General features: G+C 36.0%; 1 protein-coding gene and 1 long non-coding RNA gene across 5 annotated transcripts in view; one reads left to right on the top strand and one right to left on the bottom strand.

Annotated features, from left to right (window-relative positions):
* LOC113054494 (uncharacterized) overlaps positions 1-12,831 on the top strand; it is an 86,288-nt gene that overhangs the window by 35,190 nt on the left and 38,267 nt on the right. For all 3 annotated transcript variants that reach the window (XR_003277388.1, XR_003277387.1, XR_003277386.1), the window contains exon 3: positions 5,090-5,201. This is a non-coding gene — a long non-coding RNA (uncharacterized LOC113054494). The remainder of the gene's footprint in view (positions 1-5,089; positions 5,202-12,831) is intronic.
* Positions 5,586-12,831, bottom strand: part of LOC113054492 (RNA-binding protein Musashi homolog 2-like) — a 152,823-nt gene continuing 145,577 nt past the window's right edge. For both annotated transcript variants that reach the window (XM_026220080.1, XM_026220081.1), the window contains exons 14-15: positions 7,758-7,834; positions 5,586-7,382 (exon numbers count right to left, since the gene is read on the bottom strand). In XM_026220080.1, the coding sequence (XP_026075865.1) occupies positions 7,793-7,834 (42 nt within the window). In that variant the 3' untranslated portion in view covers positions 5,586-7,382; positions 7,758-7,792. The remainder of the gene's footprint in view (positions 7,383-7,757; positions 7,835-12,831) is intronic.

Raw genomic sequence — 12,831 nt, 5'->3', positions numbered from 1 at the left:
TGCTTTTTAATCAGTGATTATTAGAGATGTGGAAGGCTGTGCAGGCGCCGGAATCCCCAGACGCAGAAGAGTGCCTGTCAATATGTCATGTCAATTAGCCCACCGCGAGACGGCCCCCTCCACAGCAGATCTACTCCAACACTTACCTCCGCCTGCACGAGGAGGGAAATGATCTCATCGCTGGGCGTTGAGATTGATTTACAGCTACTTTCTGAAAGAGAGTAGTATGCAATGTGTATACTGTGCACAATTTTCTGTATGTGTGGAACACCTGAACGACGAACTATTTGACAAAACGTACAGTACACAGCCTGTGTAAATAGTGTATCCTACAAACTACTGAGGCAGGCTTGGCATTTTATGCCAACTAGATATGTTAATGTTTGTAAATAAGATATTATTTGTGATATATTTGTTTTCAGTGTACACAAACATATCACACCAGAAAATAGAATCAGTAAATTTTTATTTTTGTTTTTTTATTTTTAACATTTTATTAAAAATTATATCAATTATTATTTGCTAACGGGTCAAAGACGAAAAAGTGTTTAAGCATAAAGTGTAATACTTTAGTGTTTTAAGTGTTTTAATTGCAATTTTGTTTTTGTTTTTCTGAGCAAAAAATACATATCAATTTTCCTGATTTACAGAAGACACCCAGTAAAATGTCTTGTCAGGCATATTTACAACCAAAATCTAGTTATGACATATTAAAAGACTAATTACTTTCACCCCAAATACTAATGAGTTGTAATTTTACATTTTTTACATTTGCCACTATCCTAGGTGTTCCCCATTTGTCAGTAAGAATTTTTTACTAATTTAAAACACAAACACAAAACACATTTAGTATGCTCCATTATTCTTTTAGATATTTTAATATTTACACATCAGAATAAGCATGTTGTTTGATTTTTTGCATAAATATTGTGTTACACTGAATGACAATGTAACATTATTTCAACCAAATTTTGACATTTAAGGTTTCAAATAAGTTTTTGGAGAATAAAAAGTAGACATTTTACTCAAATTTAATGTGCTTTCTATGGACACAAAATCACTTTTGTACATTTCTTTTGATGCGGACATCTTAACGTCTTTGACCCTAATAATAATAATAATAAATAAATTAAGTAGTTGGCAGTTTTCATCCATTTGTAAGCAATTGGATTTGCGATGCCAAACCATATTTATTTCAGGGATAAATTGTGTAACAGCACATTTGAATCATCCATTGCACATTGAAATCACTACATTTCACATTTTATGCACTTAATATACAATTAAAAAATGTAGGAGAAACATTTTTTTATTCAGATTTTTTCACTCAAAAATTTGTAAATTTTAAAAATAGTTACAAAGAAATGACAAGTAGCACACTGAATGAAACATGACGTTTTGAAGTAATATTTCCTTGTAAAACTCCAATAAGCTTATCAATAATCAAATTTAGTTTGAATCATGAGTGTTGATGTGTCTGAGTGAATATTTACCTTAATGTATTCTAAACATAGACCTGACACACTCACCCTTATCAGACACATTGTTAATTGCCAATTAAGCCTGAGCTTCAGACAGATGCTTAATTACTGTTAACGAGAGCCGAGCTGCTGTGAGGTCTTCTCGCCTCCCACACATCTTTACTGCGAGAAACACACGCTGCTGAGCCGACTGTAAAGAGCATCATGAATATTCATGAGAAGCGGACAGGACACGCCTCTAAAGATGAGCTCATGCGTCCCGCTGCTGCTGCGCACATGTGGTTAGTGTCCTGCTAGTTTATATGTCATTGAGTGCACCCCACAGGACCAGGACCACCCTGAGCTGACAGAAAACTCCTCTCGTGACACACTTATGACACCTGAATATGCAAATCTCACCATGAGCTCAGAGAGAGAAATAGAGAATAAGAGTACGTTTTAGCACTGAAAAACAGGGATTAGAGGTTTATGAACTATATTGGGGATTCTACAATATAAGCATGATTATTAATGCATTGATTAAAAACAGCAGTTAAATTGTTATGCAAAAGTCATTTGATTTTTTTTAGTTACGGGCATATTTTGCATCTTACAAACACAATCAATGAAAAGCAGATTGGGACTCATTGGTAAACGTGACACCAAAACAATGATGATTGATCTTTTAATGAAGGCAGGCTGTTTTGTTTTCTCATATAGTTGAGATGAAGTCTCATCAAGCCCCTTCATGGTTTGGATTATATTATTAGAGTGACAGTAATAGAGAGCTGGTGGCAGGATGAATGATCTTTATCTCCTGACAGAATCATATATTTGACCTGTCATCTCGTCTAAATGAATGATTCTATAGGCTTTCTTGTGCCACATCTGTATTAATACTCTTCAGCTATTTTGGTGAACTCTAAAAAGAGGAAACTTTAATAAGGCGCATTTGACAGCATATATATGAGAACCATGTATTTTTATCTATCGATCAGAGGAAATATTTCTGAAACGAATAAAGATATGGGTGGCATGGGTTTTATATCTCGACAGATTATTTGCCGGGAGTTATTGTTCGGTTTAAGCAAAATGTGAGTTTCTATTATCCTACAGTGGCTAAAGCCTTAATATCCATTTATGAAGATATTCATTTCATATTCAGAAAAATTCATGAGGTAGAAAATTTTATTATAGAGCCCATGAAAGCCAAAATGAGCCAACTGAGAAAGAAAGTTTGCCTGTGGGTTCATGTACTGTATCACGTATGTGAACGGCTGTCTCTGCAACCGAACACCAGCACTGAACAAAAGATATCGTGCCTTATCATTTATACATTTTATAAAAGTAATTCTCTTACTTTACCTTTGTCCAGTTTAAAGTGCTCTATGAGTTAGGTGTAGGTCTTTTCCAAAGCTCATCTTCATTTTATAATGCATGTTCAACAAGCAAATACAGTGCGTTTAGCACAATATACAAGTAATTCAGCAAAACAAATTATGATATTTTTGTATACTTTAACTGCAAACACCAAAGACTCAAAAGTAATCCACAGAAGAAATGGAAACATGTCCATCTTCTCTCTCTCTGTTCTTCTGGGTTTGTCTTGAATTCATGTTTATAACTTTAGATTGTAATTTGACTATTCCTGAAACTTTGTTACATTTTCTAATCTGACTAATATGCAAAAAATATGAGCATGAAATACTGAAACCCATACAAAGCAATACAAAGTAAGCATGTTGCTGGTCAATAAGAGCTGGAAGGCATGTTTTGACATGACATCTGAAGAACTTACAGTCATGTTAGTGTGACTATAGCGTGTACCTAATAAATAGACAAACCTGTCAACTTAAAGAGACTGCTAGTACACAATTATACCTATTTCTACATGATAGTTTTGTTGGTATACATTAATGTATTTATGTTGATTCAGTGATATTAAACAACATTTTAGACTTAAATAAAACCAGTTTACCAATTTAGATGTCACATTTTCTTCGGTGTACAGGATGTGCACTGTGGCATTTTATTTAATTTTTATGTAGAGGTGCATATTTTCTTCAGAATTAATCATTTTAAATGACTAATGTAAATACATAAAGCACTGTTTAGCCCACTGTTTGTGCCAAAAAGGGTTCTTTTCCCTTACTGTATATAGTAAGGGAAAATATGTATATTTTTGGCATAAAGGGTTCTTTGGAGTTGAGTATAGAACCATATACTGTAGGGTTCTTTATAGAATCCCAGTGAACTTTTTTTCCAGAGTAGTGTAGGCAGGAAAGGACATTGAGTTCTGAGAGTTACAGTATTAAACTTTTGCATGTTTGTTGTTGTGGGCTTACCCTGTTATAACTGTGTAGTCCAGTAATAGGAGGCCTGTGTAAGTGCCATTGTTACACATGTCTGAATCAGTGCTGTTCGGGTTGAGTGATGGTCATAAAGTAGACTTTGTTGAATCACAAGGCTTTAGTGATGTTACAATATAATTTCTTGCTATTTGATTCCTTTAGTTACATAAAATGCTAAATTGATGTGTTGTACATTTTTCTTAATGCGTTACGCCATTTTTCCATTGATGGATGGATTATATATATATAGACAAGCCATTCTGTCATATTGATTGATAATAGTTAATAATAAAAATGACAAGTCAAATCATATGTTGCTCTTACAATTTTCAAACTGTACGTCTACAATGACTTGGACTTTACAAAACGTTCTAAACAGGCTATCTGAGTGACCTGAAAACCGCGTCATGTTTATATCAGGAAATAAGGCTGAATATCTGCAGCCTGTCTGGAAACCTTGATAGATCCAGGCATCAGGGAAGTGTTTTTAGTCTATTTTTCAGCTATGTGACATCCTGTCTTTAGTAGATGGAAGACCTGCTGGTAGATGTGGCACAGAGACGGAGATATTGTTGAGACAAGGAGAATGCGGTCATGACAGAGACAAGGGGTCACTCTGTGAGTTGAGATGGACAGACCCATTTAAGAGTGAGACCTGATGGGACAAATGTGGGAAAATATAGTTCCTGGTCTGAAACGCATGGTTTCCACAAAAGTATCAATCAGCACAACTGTTTTCAATGCTGATAATAATAAGAAATGTTTTTTGAGCACCAAATCAGTATATTAGAATGATTTCTGAAGGATCGTGTGACTGAAGACTGGATGATGCTGAAATTCAGCCTAAACATCACAGGAAAAAAATTATTTTGCAGTTAAAACTAATTATTTAAAATTGAAATAATATACCCCAATAATACAGTTTCCACTCCCATTTTTTATCAAATGAATTCAGCTTTGACCAGCAAATAAAAATCTTACGGACCCCAAACTTATTTTTGGTAGTGCGTGTTACTTGCATGGTACAAACACTATTGAATAATGTTTTTCTTTTTTTCCAGAGGCCTTTATAAATTATGTAACCCACTTAAAGGGATAGTTCACCCAAAAATGAAAGTTCTGTTATCATCTACTCACCCTCATCTTGTTCGAAGCCTGTATGAGTTGCTTTATGATATTGAACATAAGAGAACTGGTAATCAAACAGTTGGTGGTTCCCATTGACTTCCATAGTATTTCTTTTCCTTTTCCTAATCTCTGTTGTCTTTCCCGTCACAGCTCACTATAGTCGCTAGCAGAGATCTTGTGATGCCATCAGCATTGTCAGGGATCCGGTGCCAGCTGAGGACCTTAAAGATGAACGGGAACGCTGACAGACCATGCTCTTCAGGTAATATACACCTCCTTGGTTCCTGTCATGTGAAAATCCATCAAATAGTACCAGCTATGACTCTAAATACATTCCCCAGCTAATATGCACATCACTGACCATACTCATGGAGATCACAATCTAGTTTACATGTCAGGGGTTATATCATTTATATATAGGGTGTAGTGCATTTACTTTAGCTGACAAGCCTTGAGTGGCTTATTATTAATACTTATTAATTGCAGGTGTTTGTGTAGTTCAGCGAAATACTCCAAGATGATGCTGATCTCACAGTTCATTCAAAACATTGTTAAATGACACATGAAGATAAGGCGAAAAGGAAAAAAAGAATCTAGAAAATGAGACATTAACGCCAACAACCACAAAAGTAACCTGAACCAAATCAGTGAACAAACATTTTGGTTTCATTTTTAATGTTTTTACATTTTTCTTTTACATTTGAACATTTACAATAGCTTTCTTCCTTTGCTCCATTCCTTTCAATTGTTTAAATATTATGTGTCTGGATCTGTAAATCTTTTCAAGGCTCCGACATTAAGTGCTTTTGCCTCCGGCCACCAGACTACAGCAAATAAACAGAAGTCATCCAACAAAACAGTTTACATCTGCAGCAGGAAAAAAGACATTTACAGCAGAATATACATATCAGATTCATTTAACATTAAAAATCTGCATTTTATATATATATATGCGTTTGACCCAAAACCGCTTTTCAACTTGAAAGAAATCAGCAGCTCCGTGTTTGTCAACAATTTTTTTTTCAGTGTCTTCAACTGGCTGTATATTAAAATACGTCAATATTTCAGATAAAAGGTTCGCTATGTCCTTGAAATGAAATCTTGAGCGCACCAGTAATAGATTGCTTTTCGTTTGGCTTCTTCTCGACCTGCGTTCTGGATGCCAGCGGCAGAAAAATAAAAGCAACATTCACTGAACAATTTTTCATACATCAAATCTCTGTAAGGTCACTCGTGACAGCTAGCATGTGCAAAGAGAAAACGGTGCTTCTTTTTGTACACAGTGCAAAGCTTCCTCCATACACTTGATCCGCTCTGAATAAATTCAATCTCACAGGACTGAGGTATGATTGAAATAATTGACACGTGAAAAATGTTTGCCACCTTCAGCCAAAAAAGAAATAAACTGCTTCGTTCACGTACAGTCAACATGTTCCAAAATCAAGAGGAACGTCCTCTATTAGACAACAACAACAGACAACATAGTAGGTTTCTTTTTTTTTTAGGAGTATAAAAGTGTCAGAATGTGCAGAACACAGGAAAAGTCCTTTCGTTGATCACTACACACAGTGTGCTTTTGACGGTTGTGGTGTTTTTGAAACTCCACGGTGAACGACGAAAGTTTCCGCTTGTTATCATGTGCGTGAGTATGCTGGTATTACACCTGTAAAATGATTCCGCTCATCTGTATACAATAATTTAAGAAATCAATGTCGTGTTTTTTTTTTCACCGTCACACTGTCAATTACTTGAATTTCACCCTGATTTTCTTTTGAAGCACTATCAGAAAAATATGCCTGAACTGATTATATGCAGTGAAGTATATTTACATGTTTTTCTCTTATATTTGAAATCATGTTTTCATTGAAAAATTACAGTATACATTTTCTTCTAAATAACAACACCACCACATAGATATATATATATATATAAAAAAGGACCATAAAAATATTGGAGTCCTCTCCCTCTGTATTGCCCAAAAATAGGTCATTATGATCAACAATGAGACTTCACAATTAAAAACAGCTACTAAGAATCAGTTTTTCTCTTTTTTTTTTTTTTCCTCCAACAGATGAATGGCATGGTGTCTCCCCATATGTGCAAAAAAAAAAAAAAAGTTGGCACCAAAATTGAGGGGAAAAACAAAAGAACTGTGCCAAAAATAATTCCCTCATCTATATACATTTTCTAAAAGCCAGAGTCATTTAAAAAGCATACAGAAAGATAAAAGCGTGTGGGGAGGAGTCCTGCAGTGACAGGAAGGAGGGATTAGTTACAGCAGATTTTCCGAGATGATCGTATTTTTCTTGTTGTCTATGTTTGGTTCCACCCCGCCTTGTCCATTCACCAACCACAAACTGTAGTGCTTGAAGTCTTTATGACATCAACTGTACACAAACCAATTAGAGACTTGGGCCATTTTACCAGGGCTTCCCGATGAACTCTGGTGAATCAAAACAGATGTGTGTCACATTGAAGAACGGGAAAAAACTAAACAAAAACATCCTGCTAAACAGTTTCGTTTCAATGATTATTGTTAAGATTGTGAATTGAATAGCATGGCTACATCAAAAAAAGGTTTTGAGTGAATCAGAATTAAAGTTAATTTTGTCAGCCATGTTTAATTTAGTCTTAAATTTTACTATTTAAAAATGTATGATTTTCCCTCAATATTGCATGTTGATATAGTCACAGATATCGTTTATTGACATTATTGTCGACTTGTCTTAGTCATGGGGAAAAGCTCGTCAACAACATTTTGTCATACTTTTCATTGACAAAATTAACAATAATCAGAAAGAGAGAAAAGCATGCATACCTCCAATGAGATGGTGCCACCGCTCCGGTTAGCTTTCAGTGGTATCCGTTTGTAAATGCTGTAGCAATCAAAGGACCCTGAAAGCATATCATGTGAAAGATGTTGAGCAGAATCATTGAAGCTGTATGAAAGTAGTGATTCTAACACACTGACTGATTCAGACAGAATAATTTACATATTTCTCTTTTATGAACAGTCTGAAATTCATTCTTCTCATGTACAGAATCAAGAACTCCACTTTAAGAGAACATTTATTCACAAATGATAGTGATAAAAGTGGCAATGAATCTGCTCTCTGACTGTCATTGAGAGCAGACCTGCTCAGGAAAAAGCATGGCTAGTTGGGCAGCAGCAGATGTTTTGGATGCTGGTTTGTCCCTGGCAGGTTTCGTAAATGGGTCATATGACGTTGCTAAAAAGAACAATATTTGGTGTAATGCAATGTATGATGTATGCTGACGTGTGACGCTGCTGACGTGTTTTCTGGCATGCCCAATAACACGTCAGCAGCGTCGTCAACAGTCCACAGTAGTCGCACTCACAACAGACTCGGAAGAGAAGACCATACTGAATAAAGTCGTAATTTTTTTTTTTTTTTTTGAACCACAATGTATTTTCAATGCTTCAACAAATTCTAACTGACCCTCTGATGTCACATGGACTACTTCGAAGATGTAGGGCTGGACGATTATAAAAAATCAAAACCTCGATTAATTGAGCATTTTACCTTGATTATGATTAATGAACGATTATTTTATTAAATTTATTTTTTTTGCCCTCATAGTTCACTGACAAGGTTTGTACTGTAAATATGATTGACTATCAGCAGTTATTTTATCTATGTCCGTAACATTTCTAACTAGTGTTGGGTATCGTTTGAATTTTATCGATTCTTAGTTTAGATTCCAATAAGATAAAAAGTCAAACATTTAGATGTCAAACATTTTTACAAAGCATTCTGTTGCAGCTGAATAACGTGAGCAAAAATCAGCAGCCTACAAAACACTGCAAGAGGAATTTTGCCTGTGATTAAAAAAAAAAAATACCATAGCAAAAACAACTAGATTAATATAAATGTCTAATATTAAAGTGTTAAAGACAAGTAATAAGATAGTTCAGTAATAAGAAAGGAACAAACAAATCAATAAGCAATATCATAAATAAATACAACTAAACTAAATTTCAGGTACAGAAACTGTAATTAAAAGTTTAAAAACTGCATAGTTTTCTCTTTATAAATAAGATAGATTAATCATGTAAAGTTATTAAATATATTCAGTCGAGATCAGTGAATAATTTTCTTTTGTTCTTTGATTAACATTAATGACAGGCAGCGCATTTATTAGGCTGTTGTCTCTTTAAGCAAAAATACTGTACATGCGTTTTCTTACTCATCTGTTTATGTTCACGTGAAACAAAAACAGCTGCGTTTATGAGGATATAGTGATGTAGTTTTCTGTATCGTAGTTTAGACTCAGAACAACCTTTTCTACAGTTAAAATACACAGAACAGTGTGACCACCGACCGCTGCTCTCTATGCATGCGCTTGTGCTTCATGTGCGCTGCACACAAACATGCTATAAGAAGTTTTGAGATTCTAAGCTACTTTAGTGATAAATCACAGGACAGCACTGACAACTAGTTTCTGTGTTCCTCTGTGCGTGCGATCTTCATAGCTACTGTTTATATGAGTGTTCGTGCCACAATGCAGCTGCGCGAACATGGTAGCTCGATAAAATAATACACATCCATTTATCTAATCGCTTGAATGTCCAAACCATAAAACAAATACAACTGACAAAGTTTAGTGAAGACAAGTCTCACGCGCCATCAGTATGTGTTTAACCGGCGTTCAACTCCGTGTTTTGCTCTTATTCCATTGACTGGACGGGGAAGAGTCATGTGGCTACACACACACGGTAGTATGCTTTTAAGGGGGAAGTGTTAACAGGATAAAAAAACCCGAAATAACCGACATGGGAAAATGACGTCGGTTAGAGGTTATGAATTCCGTTTTTTTATTTATTTTTTGATTACCGTATTTTCCAGACTATAAGTCACACTTTTTTCATAGTTTGGCTGGTCCTGCGACTTAAATAAGTTGAACCTGACTATATCAAAATTAATTTGACATGAACCAAGAGAAATGACCCAATAGAAAACATTACCGTCTCCAGCCGCCAGAGGGCGATCTATGCTGCTCAGTGCTCCTGTAGTCTGCACTGAAGACACAGAGCGCCCTCTCGTGACTGTAGACGGTAATGTTTTCTCTTGGTTCTAAATAAATGCGACATATGTTTTTTTTTTTTTCCTCATCATGACGTATTTTTGGACTGATGCGACTTATAGTCCGAAAAATACGGTAATCATCCAACCCTAGGACATGGACATTATACCGTACATACATTTTCAATGGAGGAACAGAAAGCTCTTGGATAATCTAAAATATCTTAAACTTTGTTCTGAAGATGAACGGAGGTCTTATATGTTTGAAACAAAATGAGGGTGAATCATTACATAATTTTTATTTTTGGGTGAACTAACCCTTCAATGCTGGCAGCAGTCGAAGCACTTAAGAGAGAACTGCCAGGTGAGTTATTTCTTAGCATAAAAGAGGACAATGATACAAGAGGAATACCAAATTATTGTTTTAAGTGTGAAATATAGCAGAAGCAGCACAGACTTTCAGAAACAATGGACTTGTGATAAGGCTCCAGAAATAATCAGGTCTTCACTAAATTTTTATTTAGTGATGAGTGAATTTTTGCTAAAAATAGAGCAGGAGAAATAACATGCAAGTGTCTCCGAGCCGGCAAAAACTATGAAAAGAGTGACACTTTATCTCCCAGAGTATGACAAAGCCTGCAGAAGTGACATGCTTGTTGTCACCATTAGAATTACCCACAGTACTGTAGCAAAGTAAAATAAACTCATTTAACCTCTTCCAGGGCCCATATTTACAAAACAGAGACTTCTGGGAAAACTCTGGTCTAAAGGGAAAAGGTTCTGTTGGTGCTAGAGGAGTACAACAGTGAGAAGTGCTTGGTAGCCACAGTGATGTTCAGTGGTAGTAAAGCTTTTATATAGGGATGAATGAGTGCTGAAGGTGCGAGTTTAGCAATGCTGGCATGAATTCACACACTACTGTGTGATGTTATACAAAAACCTGAAACCCCTCATTCCTTGCACTCTTCTGTTCTAAAAGTGCCATTTCATTTATTCTGCTAAACAAAGCTGCTACAATCCACATCAGAGTACCCAGGAAAACTCCAAGCATAAAGAATATACAAGTAGAAAACTATTTGTCCTGATTCTTCTTCCATGGAGCTGATCAGTCTCGAATAAATAAATCCTGCCCATTGTCAGACTACGTTTGTGAACTTACAAACCCACACGGCTGATTTAGAGGGCAAAACAGCAACCTGTCAACAAGCCTTTCTGAGAAACACAGCCTCTTATCGGGCCTGTCATCAGACTATTGTGTGCATGGCAGGAGCGGATCTTTCTAATCCATACGAATAAATCAAAGTCAGTCTCACACCCGCTGCTTTAGAGGGCAGGAAGGAAAGACTAAGTTTATATAGGCTTTTCTGCAAGGTTTCCACATTTTAAGAATTGCGGGTAATTAAACTTTTTGTCGTGGATGTGTGTTGATATTATACGTTTGGGGAGGTGGTAAACTGGTGATACGTGTCAGAAAAATAAATGGAGATGAGCATTTTAGTTCTGCGTCATTTCTTGTGTTAATGTTCTGCATGGAGACTTCAAGAACTACACACACACACATCTATCAGTCCAGCTGAACGAACACACTCTAAATTCGGAATTAATCACGTAGCACAAAACAGCACTCACTCAGAAACAGACTAATGCTGAGGGATAAAGTTCTGAATTCATGCAGTGGGAAGTTTCTGCTCTAACCAGCAGTTAATATTCCTGCTATCAGTCAATTGTCTTTATATACACAATAAACAGCTGTTTATGAGCAGTTCTTCACCAGTTTAGCCATTTCATTTTCATTCAAAAAGTGACAAACTACAGAAGCAATCTCTAAAGCAAATGTCTTGCTCAAGGGCCTATTGGTGATAGCTGATGGCTCGGCCTGTGTAGAATCAAACCTTTCCATTACCAGCTAAGATCTTTATCCACTAGGCAACATCGCTCCTGTTGTGACGGGAGATCATAAATGACTCATCCTCGGTAATAGCTCAGAAGTTTACAAATAGTTCAGCCAAAAATAAGAATCTTTTTGAAATTTAACCATGGCACATTCTGGTTATGAGACATGCGAGAACCAATGAAAACAGTTAATTTAATTTAATTTCTGTTCCTCAAACCCAACTGCAACAGAACCATTGTATGATTTCAGAAGATTTTGAATATACAAAACATATGGACCACTATTATGGAGCTTTTACAGAAGTTTCCATCAAAGAACATTTTCAAGGTTTTGGAAAAGCATGACGATAAGTAAATGAGGACAGATTTTTCAGCTGTTCCTTGAACCACTCGTCTACCAGCACTTTATCTCTAACATGCTTTACCTTTCATATATAACAGATGAAAACAGGCCTCTAAGCAGACCACCCACAAGCAATAAAACAATAGAAATCTGCTGCAAACCCTTGCATAAATCAAAATGTGCGCTTCATTTGGTTAAGAAACTGATTTGTGAGAACGGGGTGAATAATTAAATTTTACTTTGGCGCCTCATTATAAATGCTTTCTTCTTCAATTGAGATCTGTGCCGACACCGAGCCACAACCTGACGTCCGTGACATCTGCAGACAGAATCTGTGCGCTCCCTGACAAAAGCCAATTAAAGCAACGCAGGGGCTTTTGTTTAGAGACATGTCAAGTGCATCTGCTAGTAACAGGGACATCTTATTTTGACAATTTGCTCATTTCTAACCATGGCAGCTTTTTGCTTCCTCTAAACTGTTTGTGATGCTTTTATTCCCCAAGCAAAACATCAGCAAGACAATATGTGTCAGTCTAAAGGAGACTCATGATTCATTGGGGTATTTTTGAACATGTAGAATGGAATTAAGTCCTCTGATGTATTTTTTTTTT

Source organism: Carassius auratus, chromosome 35 (assembly GCF_003368295.1).
Source record: "Carassius auratus strain Wakin chromosome 35, ASM336829v1, whole genome shotgun sequence".
In the NCBI taxonomy this organism is placed as follows: Eukaryota; Metazoa; Chordata; class Actinopteri; order Cypriniformes; family Cyprinidae; genus Carassius; species Carassius auratus.
The sequence above is the reverse complement of the archived record's forward strand: the minus strand, read 5'-3'. Positions and strand labels throughout refer to the sequence as shown.